Source organism: Mytilus californianus, unplaced genomic scaffold (assembly GCF_021869535.1).
Source record: "Mytilus californianus isolate M0D057914Y unplaced genomic scaffold, xbMytCali1.0.p SCAF_5, whole genome shotgun sequence".
NCBI classification, from domain to species: domain Eukaryota; kingdom Metazoa; phylum Mollusca; class Bivalvia; order Mytilida; family Mytilidae; genus Mytilus; species Mytilus californianus.
The window spans coordinates 57,690,751-57,710,139 of record NW_026262701.1 but is presented as its reverse complement, the minus strand read 5'-3'; the positions used below and the strand labels follow the sequence as shown (position 1 = coordinate 57,710,139).

Genomic DNA, 19,389 nt, shown 5'->3' with positions numbered 1-19,389 from the left:
ATTACAGTGTTAAACACTCTCGACCTTACATTTCTTGTCAGTTTTTTTATGAAATTTATATCAAAGGTTTATATCAGCGATGCAATTGACAATGTTAGACGTGTTCATAAATCAGTGACGATCAAGTATGACTATTAATGGACATCCCTTTAAAATGAAAATTCTTTGGAAAAATGCTTTGTTTACACTCTAAAACCTACATGTCTTATATCAAAGGTCAATATATAGTGCAAATATTCTTTTCAGGAGTAATGACATAGAAAAAAGAGATTATATATGGAAAATTACAATGTAAGAGATCTCGAGCCTACAATGCATGTAGCATATTTATGAGAAAAAAAAAAAAGAATAAATAAACATGTTATTATCAAACCCAAAGTCTGTTATATCGCAGTCAGTTTGTTCTTTCGTCTGTGAATACGACTATATCTGTTATTGAAATTTGTCGTAACACAATTTTAGAAATTATTTTAAATTAAGGAATCTACCTCCGCCATGCAAAGCTCTAATTCCTTGTCTAGCTTTGGATACACTTTGTTGTTTTTTGCTTTTATAAGCTCTTCAATATTTGAATGAGAATATTTCAAATATGTTGGCCTCGATCATCAATGAATAGACCTTCTAGTACCTTCATAAAAATATGTTTAAACTAACTGAAGAGACATTCGTTGTAATGTGCATCTGGTACAGTGAAATTGGTACCGTTTACGTTATTCGTACAATATATCAATGTCCGTCACATTTTTCTCCGGTACTATTCTACAAAATTACCGCATCTTTGGTCTGCAGGTTGATAGTGATGAGTTGTATCAGGTACTACTGAAAAGAGTTACTCATATTTGATCAGCAGCTTGCAGTTGCGAGTTGTAAGGTTTCGGGTGTTTTTAAAATGATGTAAAACAACAGTTGATTTGAAAACTGTAAGCAGGCTTTGTATGAAGATGGTTTTACTTTCATTTGATTTAATTCGTTGAACTGAATAATTAAGTTGTTCTTACACACATAGCTGTCGTCGACTGAATTCTAACATACATACTAGTAGCTGTTATGCACTGAATTAAAGCCCTCAAAAGTCGCAAATGAAATAAAATATTAGATTTATCGCCTGTGCAGGGAGAATTACTAGTTGACATTGTAACATTTTATGGACATTTACCAATATTATTTTTTCTTTCATGAACATAACATAAGTCAATCCCTTTCATTTTGCTATATTTTTGTTTCAATTTTGTTTTTTTTTATGAAATTATGTCTTTGATATCGTTTATTTTGATTGATCTACAAATGTTTGGCATATTTATATTTTTGTTTATTTAAAATATTGACTTGTTTTATAGAATAGTAATTGGTCAGTTTAGGTATGAAATCCTATTTGTGGTATTCTGTTTGTCAGAGACGTATATATCAGACTAAACATTTGGGATTCTACATTTTTTTCGACAAAACAATTTGTTTAATATTAGATACATTTAACAAACAATAACACATCAAATTGTGCAATACATGAAATATTCTAGGATAAAATTTCAACTTTTCAGACAAATAAGTTACAAAATCTAACAGATAAGTGAAGGACTCTGGTAGTCGATGACCTTATCGAACAAATAATTTTATTATTTTTATTATAATTAGTGTTATTTTATTGGATAGTTAATTTAATACAGTATCTTGTTATTTAATTTGTTTAAGTATCTACTCATTTTAATAAATTTCAAAATTAAATATTGGTGCTTGTACTGAATAGTAAAATTCATATTTCAGCCAGATCAATTTCAATACCAAGTAATTGAAAGTGAGAGCACGATAATCTCATATACAGCTACCGTTCCAGTTGGTTGTTTTCGAGCTGACCAAGTCTCACATTGTAATCATTTACTTTACGTTACACAGCCGAAATACCAAAATGTGCCAACAACTTGTTCTTCAAGCAACATTTTGCAACAGGACATTGCCTTCGACAGTTTCCAGTCCTGTGGGTTAACAGTTCCGTCACAATATAGTGGACAGTCAATTCAGTTTAATGTGACAGGTTATGTTGACGGTCAATACAGTGGGAGCAGAAAAAGATCAACAAAAATAAGACTAATGTCACTCATAAGTACAGTTGATTTAACAGGTGCTTGGAACAACATAACAAGTCCTGACATTGAGGTAATTAACACTGTATGGAATAAAAATGTGTCTTTAGGTCTCGTTCATATTAATTCAAATTACATCGTCCCTGCAATTCAAAATGAAATGAAATGAGTAACAATTTGATCCGGGCATGACTTTTTTTATTCAGCCTTGCCAAATTGACGCCCTATCCGCAAAGTCTTATTGTAAGACGAGAAAAGTTCATTACATTCTATTTCTATACCTATTTTACCAAGAAGCCTTTGTATTACATGACGCAAACTCAATTGCCAATTGCAAATTGATCAATAGATAGTGTTTTTAGTCCCTTGATTACTTTGAAATCCTTCCGTATAATCGCAAGATAGTACAGTAGCAAGTTGAAAGTTTTATTCAAAATAGGAAAGACTTATTAGAGGGACCATTGAATACAAATTCGTATAAAGTTTTTGTTTTGGCTGTGTGACAAAACATTAGAATAACACTCTATATATGTTATGCGTCCGACGCCCTTTTCTGGATTTACATTTATCAAGAACACTCTAAGCCAAATATTTGGCAACTTAGGATAAATAAATAAAGATATACGTGAAAGGCTATATGACCAAAATGAACCTAAAATTAATACCCAAATCCGTTTTGAGGGAGTTGGAAACATAGTTTCTTGAAAATATCGTTGTTTAAGAAAATACAGCTGATTAGGACTTGCAGTTCACGACCAGCGGAATCGACTTAGTGTTGTAAAAAAGAAGTTAAATAATACTTTTTATGACAAGTATGTATTAAATAAAGGCAACAGTAGTATACCGCTGTTCGAAATTCATAAATCGATTGAGAAAAATAAAAATCCGGGTTACAAACTAAAACTGAGGGAAACACATCAAATATAAGAGGAGAACTGCGACACAACAGAAACACAACATTAAAATGTAACACACACAGAAACGACCTATAATATAACAATGGTCATTTTCCTGACTATGTACAGGACATTTATTAATTATGCCTTTGACCATGCATTTTGTTTTTGTATCAAACTAGCTTTACTGTGATGATAATCAAATGATGTATAGTATGTGGCTTAGTTTAAATATATTTTATTGTTCAGAAACTAAACAAACGGACGAGACACTAGTTTTACAACATAGCAATGTCTTCTTCAGTACATACACAATTTACAAATAAATGAACATTAAACGAAGTATGTGTTTGCATTAAAAATGACCAACGTAATCCAATATGAATGTATAACTGTTCTGAATCGAATGCCAATTGATCAACCTGGTTCGTTTCATCAAATAAAACCTTAAATTAACCATGATTAACCACTAAAGTTTGGCATACATCAACACAATTTTACAAGAAGTGTGCGACTTTTTTATACACTCTTAAAGAGCAGCTACATATAATAACTCGGTGATTGAGAAAGTTTGTCCAACAGATATTTTTGTCACACTTTTCTAACAGAATGACTCCGTATTTGGTCAGCAGGTTGACTGATGAATTGCAACGTATGAGCACTTTTCAGATCTTTCAGACACTTAATTCCTTTGTAATTTTGACTACGTATGTATACACTAAAGCGGTATAATTTTACAAATTCAGGGTACTGAATTAAATAAGTGGACGCTGTAGAATAAGACATTTCGTCTTGACAGATTTATTTCTTATTATGTAAATTGCCCTGGAGAGAACCAGCTTCATCACCGTTTGCCGAAATTAGTTTCGTTTGGTGTATAATGTTTTGAAAAAATGCATGTCTTTCCTTATTTAACTTATAATTTTGTTTGTCCTAGGAAGCCAAATATTGGAAATCCGACAGTCTGAATGTTGAAGACTGATAAGCATAAATTTCTCACGATTCTTTATCAAAAGTAATATAAGCCACAAGATCACTGGCAATTTGGCTATTTTGTCATTTCCTTAAAGTTCTGGCCATTATTTACATATACGTATAGACGGTTTCGCAAAAAACTAGTGCCTGTCATGACGAAGTCATTGTGCAACATTATCAATGAAGGAACCAAATTAAATATTCACAATAATTACTTTATAGATTTTAGTCTCAGACGCTGATGAAAAAATGAAAAATCGCCTATGTAGAGTCTTCAACGATCCTCACTTTTGGACTGCGGACAGAACACGGTATGATTACTATGGTGTTGGAGAGTACATCCTGTACAAAAATACAAAATATCCATATCAGGTATGTTGTCTTTGGAATAATCATTCCCTCCTGATATTAGAGTTTGTTTTTCAGATTTTTGTAGCGAGTATTATATTTGTGTGCTTGTCATATATATGATATTATAGAAATTTATTTGACACAATTTTTGTCGTTGGTTTGAAGAATGCAATTTAAAAAATAACCAATCAAGCAAACCCCACCCGTACCAAGTTTTTTCTTCTACCAAACAACGTTTCTTGCTAGAATATATTAAAGGTACGAAGAAGCACTATGTGGTTTGTAGTATCTGCCTTAAACATGACGATACAATTGCATTCGATGCGTTGTTGTAAGACAATGACATTGGAGAATACAAAATTGTTTAATATACATTGTATACGTGAATGAACTTGCATATTATGTTTTTGGTTCATTTGACCACAACCTTATGCTTAACTAGTTTTTCTAAAGAATTTCGGAAGGACGCACGCATTCCCCGGAAACGCAATGCCCTTACTACTTGATGCGGGTAATAAAATTGTAAAGAAACTTTCTTGTTATGGAACCGTAGAAGTGTCATCTCATGTAGTTGTTTCTTATCAAAACAGGTAATTAAAATTGCATACCGAAGTTGGACAAATGATCATATCTTAGGCATTTAATACATTTTATCTTTTATAATTTCGATTTCATGTAAGGTTTAAAGCTCCTCGGGTTATGTTGATCTTTTATGGTTTTTGATTTTCAGTTCAAATAGTCATATATTTTCAACTACTAGTATTACTATACTGTTCTGATGATTGTTAAATTAGGCGCTTTAATCATCTATCATAAATTTGAATGTCGCATTGCTGTTGTTTTGAATATGTTAATTTTCTTTATTATGTCTTTTGGGTTATACTGTTTGGTCTATTTAAAGCAAGCAGTTTTTATACGGAGTGTATCTTGTCGTTGTTGTAGACTGTTTAACACTTGATTGTTTTGGGTATCTAATCGAAAATTACTCTATATTTTCCTCGGTCAAAATTCATTCATTTTTTAGGGGTTTACATTATGTGAAACTTCATGAAAGAAAAATTCAAAATGTACATGCAAATCCTTATATAAAAGAAAGAAACTTACCAGTGGTGAATTTCACATTAATTTTTCGTTTAAAAACTTCGATTATCAACTATTACATATTTTCAAACGTCTGTTAAATTTACAATTAAGATACTAGTAAACATATATATATATATATAGATATATATAGCATGCACTGTGTTACAACTCTAGATTCTACTGACGAGGAAAGGTAACACTAGGCTACCTAAAGCTGAATTATTAGTTCAATCTAGGTGACCGAGTGGTCTAGAGCGCTGGACACAGTGCAGGCGGTGTTGTCTCGATATCCCAATAGCATGAGATCGAATCCCGGCGAGGGAAGAACAAAAATTTGCTTCCGCAAATTTGCAGATTTAACATTGTTGTACTGATACTTAGATAAATTATGAATATAATATGTGTTTTCAGCCGTGTATCACCTTCACTGGTGATCCAATGGATAGATTTGTCACTTGTTTAGACGTACTTATATATATTGTATACTTATATTTCAGGTTAATGCATTGTTTACAAAATGTGGTTCTGCATCCTGTAACTGTGGGGTGGCTATTCAGGCTGGCCAATCTCTTTTTGTTCTTAGAATTTGTAAAAATATATCCAAAAAAGTTAAATACGTCCGTGGGCTATCGACACCTTTCGTCGATAAACGCATCTGTGATGACAAAAGCATGGTCATAGAGGAAAACACCAGTTCAGGAATATATGATGTTAGTACTTTTAAATATTGAATACTGGAATTTTACAATTAATATATATAATTCTTACCTAGAAAATGAGCAGTTGATCTTCAAAAATGAAGTATCATTTTTACATTTCAAAAGTAAACTTAGTATGGCGCGATTAAGTAAAATTTTATTACATGTGACCATGATTAAATGGATAATTTATTTTGAAATATAATGTTATGCAGTTAAAATCCTCATAAGTGAAACATGATGACGAAGGTGTGATAAGTTATCTCGATTTAATAAAATAAATAGTCAAGCATCAATCAATTAACATCCTTTACATGTTCACATTAGTCTGTCAGATATCTGTCTCTTGGTTTCGTACTTGTTTCTTAAGTATAGATTATTACATGGCATTTTTCAAATAAGATCCTTTGTTGGCTCTATGTCATGATATCAGCCTTAGAGCCTAAAATTTCTAAAATTCTTGAATCACAGACCTGCATGTTAAACACAATTCACTGTTAGTGTAAAGTAACACCTATGTTCACAATACAAGTTTTGAATGTTTATGCATCAATTGCAGAATGGCTTTGTTGTCTTTCAATCACTAAGACAGGTAACTTACACTAATGGATAGTCTGTTTCCATTAAATAATTATGTGCATATATAATGGTATGTTTGAGTTCAGCATATAAAGTTGCACTTCCAATCCATGCAAATAGTTCATCTTGTATATCAAATATAAAAAAGGTAAAATTACAAAAATACCGAACTCCGAGGAAAATTCAAAAATGGAAAGTCTCTAATTAAATAGCAAAATCAAAAGCTCGTCGGATTTTAAGTCATTATGTTGTAAACAAAAATGAAAACAACACGTTATAAATGTCATGCGTCCGAAACAGTTGAAGATCTATATGACCAAAAAGGACCTAAACAAATAATTGTCCCATTTTCCCGAAGTCATCTTCAATTCCTTAACTTCATCAGATAACCTATAAAGTTCTTTTTTTCTGTTTTTTGAAGAAACATAATCGGAACTACTAAATAATTTTCATTTCCTTTTTACAAAGTTTTGTAAAATTCGTCCAAGTCTGAGGTTGTTTCCTCTTTCAAAGTTTTAGTTTCGGACCTCTTTCCCCTTCTTTCATCTTTTAAAGCATTGACATATTGCAGACCGTTGCATTTTTCATTTTTTTGGAACCTTTACCCAGCCAGAGATATATGTATGCACCCATGTCAAGAATATATACGTCTGTTGAATCTAAATTGCTCCGTTTTCATGAAACCTTCTTAACAACTTCTCTTCCATTTTCATCACCATTGATATTAAATAGTCTTGGTTTATATTCTTCTGGTTTAACATGTCTGAAACCACTATCAGCGCTGCGTGTAAATAAGTGATGATTTCGAAAAATGATCTGAACAATTCTGACTCATGGGCTTGAAGTTCTTTGTGTTGGATTGGCGTGTTATGTTAATAAGTGTCTTCTTCAAATGTATTATATGTTGCTGTTCCATATTCATCCTGTGTGCTGTATTTTCCGATCCAAATTGTACATTGAACAACAATTGTATGTTTCCGTGTTCTTTGTATGTATTCAGTATGATATATGACTCTCCGGCATAAAATTTCACATAACCTTTCTCTTGCCAAAGCCACTTTGAATTTCACAATTCTCCAAATGATTTTACCTGTCTTCAAACCTGCTTTTTTCAGGCTAGTTCATGCTCTGCAGATTCTGTATTTATTTGTGAAGGCCAAATTGGAATTCCTTTAGTGATACTATTTTGATGTCACTAAAGTAATTTTTGTTTCTCTTCCTATTAGGTAGATCTCGTATAGTTTTGATTCCGTTGTACTTCTCCCAAATTTGTTTTTTAATTTGTAATCATCAATTTATTCAAGCTTTATCATTATATTCTATTTCAAAATCTAGTCGTTTATTTTCTTTCTGTGCATATTACTATGCTGATTTCATGTATAATCCTTACAAAATATGTCCATTTGACATAATCAGTAGCTTAAGGGCAAACGATACAGTTACAGGGGAGGTAATGACGTTGCTAACGTAAAATGTTATTTTCTCGACGGCAAACTCTGGCATATCGGGAAAAATGCATTTGTCGACTGTTTTTTTTGTCATTAAAAATGATTTAACTTGAAAACGAGTTCATGGACCCCTCTTTTCTAAAGTGACATTAGGTTTGACTGCATATGAAGATTATTTGTACCAATTTTTATGAAAAAGTCACCGATGAATTTTTTTTAAATTAGATAAATATACAACAAAAAAATTTCTTTTTTCTAAAATCATGAAACTTTAATAAAAATTAATTATTTCCAAAGAATTATTATAAAAATTTAGAGCATACTTATGTTGAGAAGATTTTCCAAATGTTTTTACAAAAATCCGCTTTTGTTTATCTTTTTAAACAAAAAAGTTAGGTTTGTTTTGTCTATCCAAAGGATAGAAATGTCCAAAAAACCGAAATTTTGAGTAAATGTATAAAATTTCGACCCCATGTATCTCTTAAAGTAGCACATGAAGGTATATTTTTTATTACATATTTGATTTGACTAGGTGAAAAATAACGTGTATGCAAATTTCTGTAAAAAATCACCATGGAATCATAACTGTATCGTATGCCCTTAACAACAAGCTCAGTGCCTATAGTTTTCATATTATTCTTGAGAATAACATGATATGAACTATATCATGTACATTTGTATATTGTCGCAAATAAAAACCATTATGTCAACTTAAATACAAATCTGCGAAAATGTTATAATAGCATCATTTTTGAGATCTTATAATGATAAACATTCTTATATCAAGATGTCTGTGTCTTAACCAAAAAGATTCGTCAGGACATTTATTTGATTACCGTGGCCTACCCCTAAGTAGTTGCAAAAATAAAATAAAATGTGGTGACGTGATTGTTAAACTATCACAGCGATATCATTTGTGTATAGTAAGTGCATTGAAACCGAAACCTTTCGCTAACATCTTTAAATCTAAAGTTCACATACAAATACATTGTTTCTTCATCAGAAAATGCGATTAAAACTTAATGGCGAATGATTTCTTACTTTACTGTCAAACATTTTGTACAAAATTGTAAAAGAACCAAATAGTGTAAAAAGTGAGTTACTTATTGTCTTACAATTGTAATTACACTCAGAAGTGACTGTGTATCAGATTTATTTGTCTAGGGGTTTAAATGTAAAACGCCTAGTCCAATTGGGCGAAAAGAGATGTTTAATTCACATAGCTATCAAGCCAATAACTAATATTTTTGTCATTCTTTCAAAAAGGTGACATTGTCTATCGGAACAACAGTAAGCTTTAAGGTTAGCGGGGAATATATCCGTTACATTACTGTAAAACCATCTGTCCTCGACCTTGGGAGCGCAGAAGGACTTTGTGGATACATAAGCAGTGAAAACGGACAAAGAGATGATGATTTACGTAAAAGGAATGAAACCGAGGCAACAACATCTATAGAAGATTTTGCCAAATCATGGGAGTGAGTAAATTGATTAATTTTGATATAAAACAATATGTTTTGGAAATCTCGAATTTGCATAAATCTCTAACACCTAAACACATTCCTTGAATGGATAATCTACAACCATAGATAAATACTATTTCGGTGTTGACTATCTGACAGAACCTGTCTAGTTATAAACTTCTTTATACTATTCAAATACTTTGCATTTACTAAAAAAGTAAAAAAATCCATTAAAATTTACAAATTCATTTTTGTTGTGCAATGACTGCAGCTAGCACACATCAATTTTATATTTATACAACAAGGAGTTAAGCAAAAATAAATGTTTGTAAATTTTTGTTGTTGTTTTTTTTCTCAAGAAATTCGACTTATGATATGTTGGCTTGCATTTAAAAAGTAAAATAACAAAAATACCGAACTCCAACGGAAATTACAAACGGAAAGTCCTTTATAAAATGGCAAAATCAAAAGCTCAAATACGTCTAATCTAAATTTTACAAAACCTAAATGAGAACAAATTAAATTCATTTGTTATATCATACCCAAATACCCAGTATACATAAATACACATTAATTTATTTGCATTTTTAGGGTAACAGGGACCAGTGAGTCCTTATTTGCAGAAAACCCGCCAGTTTTATCATATGAGAATAGTTTACAATCTTACTGCACGTGTGCCAATGTGGGTGGACCTCAAGGAGGAATAACAGACAACTACTTTCTGCACTGCAACCTTTCTCAACCAATGGAAGCATGTTATGATGTTCAAACTGACCTCTCTTTAGATACAAGATGTTCAGATGGCAATCGAAAAAAAAGGTCAGCTAGTGATCCACTAAAAAGGGTGATTAGAAGCACTGATGATACTGATGATGTAATAGATTTTACACCACTGACTTTTTCAGAAAACGTTTTCAACGACTCAGTCCCTCATGAGGTATGCCTGGATAAACATGTAAACAAACACTAATTCCTGTTATTTGAACACATTAAAATAAACAGAACAAAAGATGTTCTTCGTTTATCTGCATCGGGATATATTAGAAAAATTAGTGGATTGATTGTTTGTTTAACGTCCGGTGGAAAATATTTCATTTATAATGGGATTGAGAACAAATGAACAATTAATTAAACAGTAGGTTCTGGAAAGTGGGTAGATCTAAATAAAGGGCCGAAAGTTTGGACTATCACTGGGACATTTTGCCTTACAACCAGCTACAGACAGACCTTCAGAGAAGTTGTCTTAAACGTGCAGAGCGCGGCGCATAATATTTAACGTACCTGTGATTGCTGGACATAACTGTATATCTATACATCTTGCGAAATCAAACGAAAACCTTTTTTATTATGGGTTATAATGTCCGACGTGATAAGTCTAGTTGACCATTTTCTATAACGCTTTAAAAGAAAATTTAAATTGCAAGAGTTAGGTTCTGCAAGGTAGGTTGACCGATATGAAGGGCGGGAAATTAGGAATGGCACTGCAAAATAACAGTTTTTTAGAAAGGGGCAGAAATGTTGCCTTAGAAAAGCTACCTACCAACCCTGTAGATAGTTTTATCTATGGTTCCTCAACGTATCGACACATCCCGCTAAACGACATATGGCCACATTTTAGACAGGTTTACTATCGAAATAAAGGATTAGGGTGATCATAGTTCCGTCAATCCTTGGAATTTCCACAAAATTGAAATTTATTTGTCATTCTTATGTATAATATCATGAATATATGATATACCACTGAACTTTTAATCAATTTTCGAATTTTAAAGGTACCGAAATGGAGCAACGGATGGACGTATGAACTTGCGGAGTCTACTTGTAGAGAGTATATAAACGAAAGATTTCCACATGATTTAAGTGACATAACTGGGGAATATCCAGATGACTACATTGGAACCTGTGTTGATGATATAAAGGTATTCTTAATGCCCCGCCTACGATAGATGTGACATTACATATTTCCGTCTGTGTGTCTAATAGTCCGTCCCACATCATTTTAAGTTTTGATTTTATGTATAATAAAATTTGCCAAATCAAGAGTTTAGACGCTGATTTCGTGATTCACTGAACATGAAATTGTGATAGTTTGAGCGAGGCATTGTGTCCTATAGGCACATATTCTTATGTTATCTATAATTGACAGCTAGTCATTTTACAAAACTTTTAACAAGACCATTTTAAGATATATTTCTTTCTAGAGAATGGCGTCACGGTTGAATATTTCCATCTTACATCATTTAAGAATCAAAAGAAACAAAATTTGTTAATACACTATATTGTATGCAGTTAAAGAGATTTCTTATATGTATTGGAATCTGTATATAATCTATAGATCCACATGCCTGCGGTAGATTAAAACAATTGTAAATAAAGTGCTTACAGCATCAAATGCTGTATTTCAAGCAGACATGTTCTCATTGCAAGCTTTTCTAACAAATAAAATATCTGGTGAATTTTGTATACATCTAAAGGTCTTAATTTGATAGAATAAAACAGTGACCTTGTTTGTTTTTATTGTGATTAAGATTATAACACAATGTTGACTGCTGTACCCCTATTTTTGACATTTTTACCTATAATGTCTGTTTGTTTTGTTCACACATTGTTGTCAATATAATGGAATTTTATGCGACTGTCATATAATTGAGGGGTTTAGCTAGCTATAAAACCAGGTTTAATCCACCATTTTATAAACAAGGAACTGCCGTACCAAGTCAGGAATATGACAGTTGTTTGATGTGTTTGAGTTTTTGAATTGTCATTTGATAAGGGACTTTCCGTTTTGAATTTTCCTTGGAGTTCGGTATTTTTGTTATTTTACTTTTTACATATACTTTTTATTCTTACTTTTCTCTCTAATTCTCTAATAAGATAAATATAGGGTTTTATCCTGAAAGAAGAATATGCAGTAATATCAATATAGATGAATGAATTGATAGATGTAAATGTCCAAAGGGAAATCTTTTCGTCATATGTAGAACGAAAAACATGTCCCTCTGATGTAAGTTAATGTAAACAAGTGCTGATACGCTGAATTTTCCAAAAGTTCGTCCCAAAGGCAGCAGTCTCCAAGAAAACATCCTAAGCGGTGACATTTATATCTCTATTTGACAGTACTGCCATGCATGTGTTGTGTAAATTTTGTTGCCTAGTTAAAACATATTGTAGGTTTTCTTACTTTAATCATTCGTCAACTCTTTCTTTAATTAATACATGCTTCAATGAAGGGAAATGTTAAAAATATTTGTTTAGTATTAATTATTTCCTTAATTTGTTGTAAAAACAGGCTGCAGGAGATACATCGTTTATGTCTACAACTTTGGACACCATGCTTACGGCCGCAAAAGTAGAATTGGAGAGGAACCAAACCCTTAAGGAAGAAACAACAGAAGACGGTAGAACTTTGCTAGAAAAACTCACAAGTCTACTTTGTTTAAACAACTGTAGTTCTAATGGAAATTGTATCAACGGTACGTTAAATATCAAACCGTTATGATTGTCCTTGTTTTTGTATATTCTAATGTCATCTGAGGGGGCATTGAAGTTGTATATGATTATGTATTTCTCATCTGGATCAGACTAGTTTTCCCAAAAAGATAAGTTTTGTATTCACAGAACTACTACTGTATCAAACTACCGGTTTCTAACATTACTAAAATTAGAGATTAGGATTTCTAAGAGTCTCTTCAGCTAAGTGGTACAATATCAAACGTGTACCCTTGGACTCGTCTTTCTTTGTGTATATCTCAGAATGGTCTTTAATGAAGCAAAGTTGTTTTTGTATTCGAACTAGTGCAGGACTTTCAGTGGAAAATTAAGTAAGTTATATTGTAACTGTACTTATGGTCACTTCGTATTTGTTTTCGTCCTACTCTAACTATGGAAGGCATAATATTTATATGAGATTTTTTTTTCTCATAAAAGTAACTTACACATAGACCTTAAAAGATTCTTTAACTAAATGCACAGATGTTCTATTCGATTCCGAAGCAAAATTCCACTTATCATCTTTTCATTTGAAAATCCACTTGTTTTAGATTATTAAAGAAACTATGAAATTGTTGTTCCGGGCATTGGCTTCAAAATTAGACATTTCGCTCTCAATATATGTTGCAATTTGTTTTGGGAGTTATGTTCGACTCCCTTGTAGGTTTCTATAGTTATTATCTAGGTATTTACAAAAAACGTATTAAATTTGTTTTAACGATGTACATGTGTTAGTTTAAATTTTGAACGTTTTACTATGCTGCTTGCGCACAGAAGCATCCTTCAGGATAACTGCTGTATCATATTCTAGCAGTCTCCTATGTTTAATATTAATAATAAAGATATTTTGAGGCGACGAAAATTAATAAATATGTGATTTTCAATTTGTCGTTCTTTAAAGCAAGAATCCGGCATAACGTTTTGCTTCTTTTAATAAACAGGTATATGCGTTTGTAACTCCATGTTTGGTGGGGAAGATTGTTCCAAGTCAAGGACCACAGCACCTACCAACATAAGCGTACCTGAACTAGGGTTATGTCAATCTAGAACGAGATCATGTAAGAAGACTAACGTTATGGGGCATTTTATGCCTCCTGATGTTTGGTGCAACATTCAACATTTTGAGGTATTTTACAATTTGAATTTTGAACATGATTGACCGTACATTTAATCGTGGTATCTATGATGAGTTTAATTATTACATTCCATAGAATATAACATCCATTATGTAGCTACATAACATAACCACTGTGTATCATCGCCACCGGAAATTGGGTACTAACGAAGCGGAGGAAAATGGAAAAGAAGTAAACAAGGTAAGAATTCAATCAATTTAAAGCATTTCTACTGATTTGACGAGGGTACCGCTTAAGAAATAATTTTCTGATATAATTCTTTAAATTATTAGGCCGATCAGTACAAAATTAAGACAATATTTTGTGTTATACCTCAAAACTTGCCACTTAGTACCCAAAATTTCGAGGTCGATCGTCCTTTGTCGCCACATTGGCAAGATATTCAACTGTTTTTCATTATTTTTCCAGACACACTTTTAGATTATTATAGTGTGGCATCATATTTACTGAAAGTTGTTGTCAAAAAGATGTTTTTTAAAGAATATAGACCATAAAAAATAAAGTCTAGGGTACGGCAACTTGCTCGTGTTGACAAATTTACTGTATGGCAACTTGTTTTCAACTGTATGGCAACTTGCTAATTTTAAAATATTTATTTGCCGTCCTTTTAAAGAAAATAAAGTATTAAGTTCAAATATCTAATTATGCATTTGATAAAAATACAATTCGCTTGACAGCATTTAAGATGTATACACAATATAAGGCTTGAACACAGTCCTATTACATCTTATACATACCCCGATGTATACAATATGAATACGGCATATACAAAACCTGGCAAATGTTTCAACTTTCGGAAAGGCATGTCACTGTTTCACTGACCTGTTTTTATGCCCCTGACGTTATATGTGTCTGTCCCTGGTCAGGAACATGTAATATAGCGGCTGTCGTAGGTTGCTGTCTGACATTTGTTCATGATTTTGTTATAAATCAGGCAATTTTGATACGGTATATGGGTTTTGTTCATTGTGAAGTGTATAATGACCAATAGTTGGTTAAATCCATTTCATTTGGACTTTGTTGGATAGTTCTCTCATTGAAAATCATTCCACATCTCCTTATTCAATTAATGTTATTGTCTAATTTGTAAAAGGTAGATACAGCCAATATATTAAAATAAAGAACATTAATTTTCTAAGAAATGAACAAGCTCGGTGGCTAACACTGTTTGAATTTTTAATTCATTTTTAGAAAGAATGAAAAAAAAATCCGATACAAGGGATACAAATCCCGCTGTGACTACGGCATAAACAGTTTACTATCTATATAAACTTTCTACTTGAGAATAAAGATGACCTTGTATGTAGTTTTTGTGGTTGTCATTTTAATGCTATATACTTATTAATACAATACACAAAAGCATCTTCGACTTGTAAGTTAAAGAAATATAATCAAATAACATCTAATAAGGACAGGTTGAAATATTTTTTAATTCCTGATGATGCATACTCATTAAATCTTTTGGAAAAATCCACGAAAGTTTAAATGTTGATTTGATAGCGTTCTTTTATTTATTTGTCCTCGTGAACAGTTTTGTTAAAATACCGAAATCGGTAAATTCTTATCGTGAAAGAATAAGTCGGGTACACCTTTTTACATTCAGGCGTACTTTAGTTGCACTTTTTTCTTCTTATTAAGACACATGATTTTAATTTAAGAATACTAGTATATCTAAAGATTAGATTATTTACACACACACAAAAATAGGGCTAACTGTTGATTTGGAAACACTATGAATTCACATTTATATTCAACCAAATATATAGGCCGAGATCCATACATTTATAAGTTTCAAAACAGAGAAGGTGTGTTTGAAAACAAATAATCACGTGCTGCTACATGTATATCTTTTAAAGCAAATGCAAGTCTTACTTGTATTAATTATATAATTTTAATTGGCACAATATCACATTAAAATTTACTGAGAAATATTATACATAGTAATCATGAAAATGTACTACAATGAGAATTCGGACGAATACACTCCTTCTCACTACCCCTCCATCTACTACTTTAAGTTTAGGCCAAACAGCCTTAGCAACAGTGTTTTATTCGTTTTTCCCTGCAAATAAAAAGACTGATTGATAAAATTGAGAATGGAAATGGGGAATGTGTCAAAGAGACAACAACCCGCCCATAGAACAGACAACAGCAGAAGGTCACCAACAGGTCTTCAATGCAGCGAGAAATTCCCGCACCCGGAGGCGTCCTTCAGCTGGCCCCTAAACAAATATATACTAGTTCAGTGATAATGAACGCCATACTAAACTCCAAATTGTACACAAGAAACTAAAATTAAAAATAATACAAGACTAACAAAGGCTAGAGGCTCCTGACTTGGGACAGGCGCAAAAATGCGGCGGGGTTAAACATGTTTATGAGATCTCAACCCTCCCCCTATACCTCTAGCCAATGTAGAAAAGTAAACGCATAACAATACGTACATTAAAGTTCAGTTCAAGAGAAGTCCGAGTCTGATGTCAGAAGATGTAACCAAAGAAAATAAACAAAATGACAATAATACATAAATAACAACAGACTACTAGCAGTTAACTGACATGCCAGCTCCAGACTTCAATTAAACTGATTGAAAGATTATGTCTTCATCATATGAATATATTAGGCACAATCCTTCCCGTTAGGGGTTTAGTATCATACCATCATAACATATATGAGAAGAACATAACCCGTGTCATGCCAACAACTGGTTTTTAAATAAATGTGTTTAGTGCCGATGCAAAGACCCTATAAGTGAATCAATATTAACGCCAAAATATGCAATCTTTAATGACCTGACAACAGTATCGTAACTATATCCCTTCTTAATAAGTCTATTTAAAGGTTTTGTTAGCTTCAGAGGTGAATACTGACATTTTTGTGCTTTATAAAGAATATTTCCATAAAAAATTGGATGTGAAATACCTGAACGTATAAGAAGTCTGCATGTTGGGCTATATTTACGAATGATGTCCTTATACCGATGATAAAATTTAGTAAATGTTTTGACTAGCTAGTTTGTGATATCGAAAACCCTGGTGTAATAATTTTTCAGTAATACATAAATTTCTCTCGTTAAAATCTAAAACATTGTTACATACACGAGCGAATCGTACAAGTTGAGATATATAAACACCGTAAGATGGTGACAAGGGAACGTCACCATCTAAAAATGGATAATTAACGATAGGAAATGAAAAATCATCTCTTTTATCATATATTTTAGTATTAATTAGCTTTCCATTAATGATATAGATATCAAGATCGAGGAAAGGGCAGTGGTCATTGTTAGTATTAGCTTTATTTAAAGTAAGTTCAACAGGATAAATTTCTTTAGTATACATACTGAAGTCGTCATTATTGAGAGCCAAAATATCATCCAAATATCTAAAAGTATTATTAAATTTGTGTATCAGATGTTGTTTCGATGGGTCTTTGCTGATTTTTGTCATAAATTGTAACTCATAGCAATACAAAAAAAGGTCCGCAATAAGTGGTGCACAGTTAGTTCCCATTGGAATTCCGATAACCTGACGATATACGGAATCTCCAAAGCGAACAAAAATGTTATCTAGTAAAAATTCAAGGGCATATATAGTATCAAAGCATGTCCAATTGACATAGTTTTTTTGTTTATTGCTACTAAAAAATGACCTAAAAGAGTTTGAACATATATATTCACATTCTGACTTTTTAAATGCCCATTTAATTAGGTGTGTGAATTTTTTCTTAATGAGAATGTGAGGCAATGTGGTATATAGGGTAGAAAAATCAAAACTTTGAACAGATTCAAAATCACCAATATATGCATGTAATTTATCAAGTACTTCCAACGAGTTCTTGACACTCCAAAAGTAATTAATTCCACTATTTTCGAAGGCCTTATTTGAACAATTTATTATCAGGTTTTTGATTGTACCAAGTGTACTGGTAAGAAGAATAGACAATTTAGTAGTGGAACAATGGCTTGAAGACGAAATGAATCTATATTTGTAAGGCGTTTTGTGTAGCTTCGGAAGCCAATACATAGTTGGGACTTTTATTGTATTTGGTTCTGCTTGTAAAGCGGTAGCTAAAAGTTTATGTTTGTTACAGATGTCGTTTTCTGAAAATGGAGTCAGTTGGAATGTTGGTGGATTGGTGATTTCTTTTTTCAGAACCTCAATGTAAAATTTACGTCAAACAATAATAATTTTATTAGCAGCTTTATCGGCCGGGACGAAAACAAATTCCTTGGCTAGTTCTTTTAGTTTATGTTTGATACGAGAAATAGGTTTATTGTGGTTATTGTTAAGAGTAAAATGTTCTTTAAAATGTTGAATACGTATATCAACTATGTTCATTACTGAATTAAAAAAAGAGTCCAAAGATTTTTTGTCAGCTTTTTCCCGTTTTATCCATTTCAAACAGTAAGTATGGAGCGAGTCGTGGATGATATTACGACACTCATTCCAATTAATAATTGACGGGGGACGATATTTAGGTCCTTTACTGAGGAATGATTTTAACTCTCGGTCTTGGACGATGTTAAGATCTCCTGTTATAACATGGGAAATGGGTCCATAAATGTATTCGGAATTACTGCAATTACATGAAGTAGGTGTATTTTCACTAATATTAACATCTTTACACAATTGGCTATAATTAAACACAAATTTCCGGGTAGATTTCTTGTAAATATAACAAATAAGAGGGAGCTCAGTATTATCAAAATATCCCGGAATTTGTTCTTTAACAGAATGGTCGTTAAAAATACCGGCAATATTTACAAAATCAAAACCTTTATTGACATACTTTAGTTTAATAAACTGTCTTTTATGATCTTCAGGGCGATCAATTTTGGGAAACAGTTTAGAATAACAATATGCCATTATAATTTGAACGATTTCATACTTAGGACTGCTATATGAAATTGTGTTGCAATACTCTAAAATTTTATTTAACTTATTAACCGGTAATGAACAGAGCTTTGTTAACAGATAATGTCTGCCGTTGTTTTTTGAAATAGAAATTAGGTCCGAAATATTGGTATGATTGGTCCGAAATTTTCTTTCATTGCGATTTTTTCTATGACCATAAGAACGGTTTTTACGAACTGTTTTAGAAACTATATCCAAAATGTTAACAGAATCGGTTCTTGATTTATTACCAATTTACTTAATTTACTTAATTTACTGAATTTACTTAAAAAAAAAA

At 32.0% G+C, this 19,389-nt stretch overlaps 1 protein-coding gene across 2 annotated transcripts in view; it reads left to right on the top strand.

The window, feature by feature from the left end:
* Nucleotides 1-19,389, top strand: part of LOC127702954 (von Willebrand factor D and EGF domain-containing protein-like) — a 48,392-nt gene that overhangs the window by 16,789 nt on the left and 12,214 nt on the right. For both annotated transcript variants that reach the window (XM_052207279.1, XM_052207280.1), the window contains exons 7-14: nucleotides 1,762-2,151; nucleotides 4,172-4,321; nucleotides 5,881-6,093; nucleotides 9,375-9,586; nucleotides 10,163-10,508; nucleotides 11,344-11,490; nucleotides 12,861-13,044; nucleotides 14,002-14,186. In XM_052207279.1, the coding sequence (XP_052063239.1) occupies nucleotides 1,762-2,151; nucleotides 4,172-4,321; nucleotides 5,881-6,093; nucleotides 9,375-9,586; nucleotides 10,163-10,508; nucleotides 11,344-11,490; nucleotides 12,861-13,044; nucleotides 14,002-14,186 (1,827 nt within the window). The remainder of the gene's footprint in view (nucleotides 1-1,761; nucleotides 2,152-4,171; nucleotides 4,322-5,880; nucleotides 6,094-9,374; nucleotides 9,587-10,162; nucleotides 10,509-11,343; nucleotides 11,491-12,860; nucleotides 13,045-14,001; nucleotides 14,187-19,389) is intronic.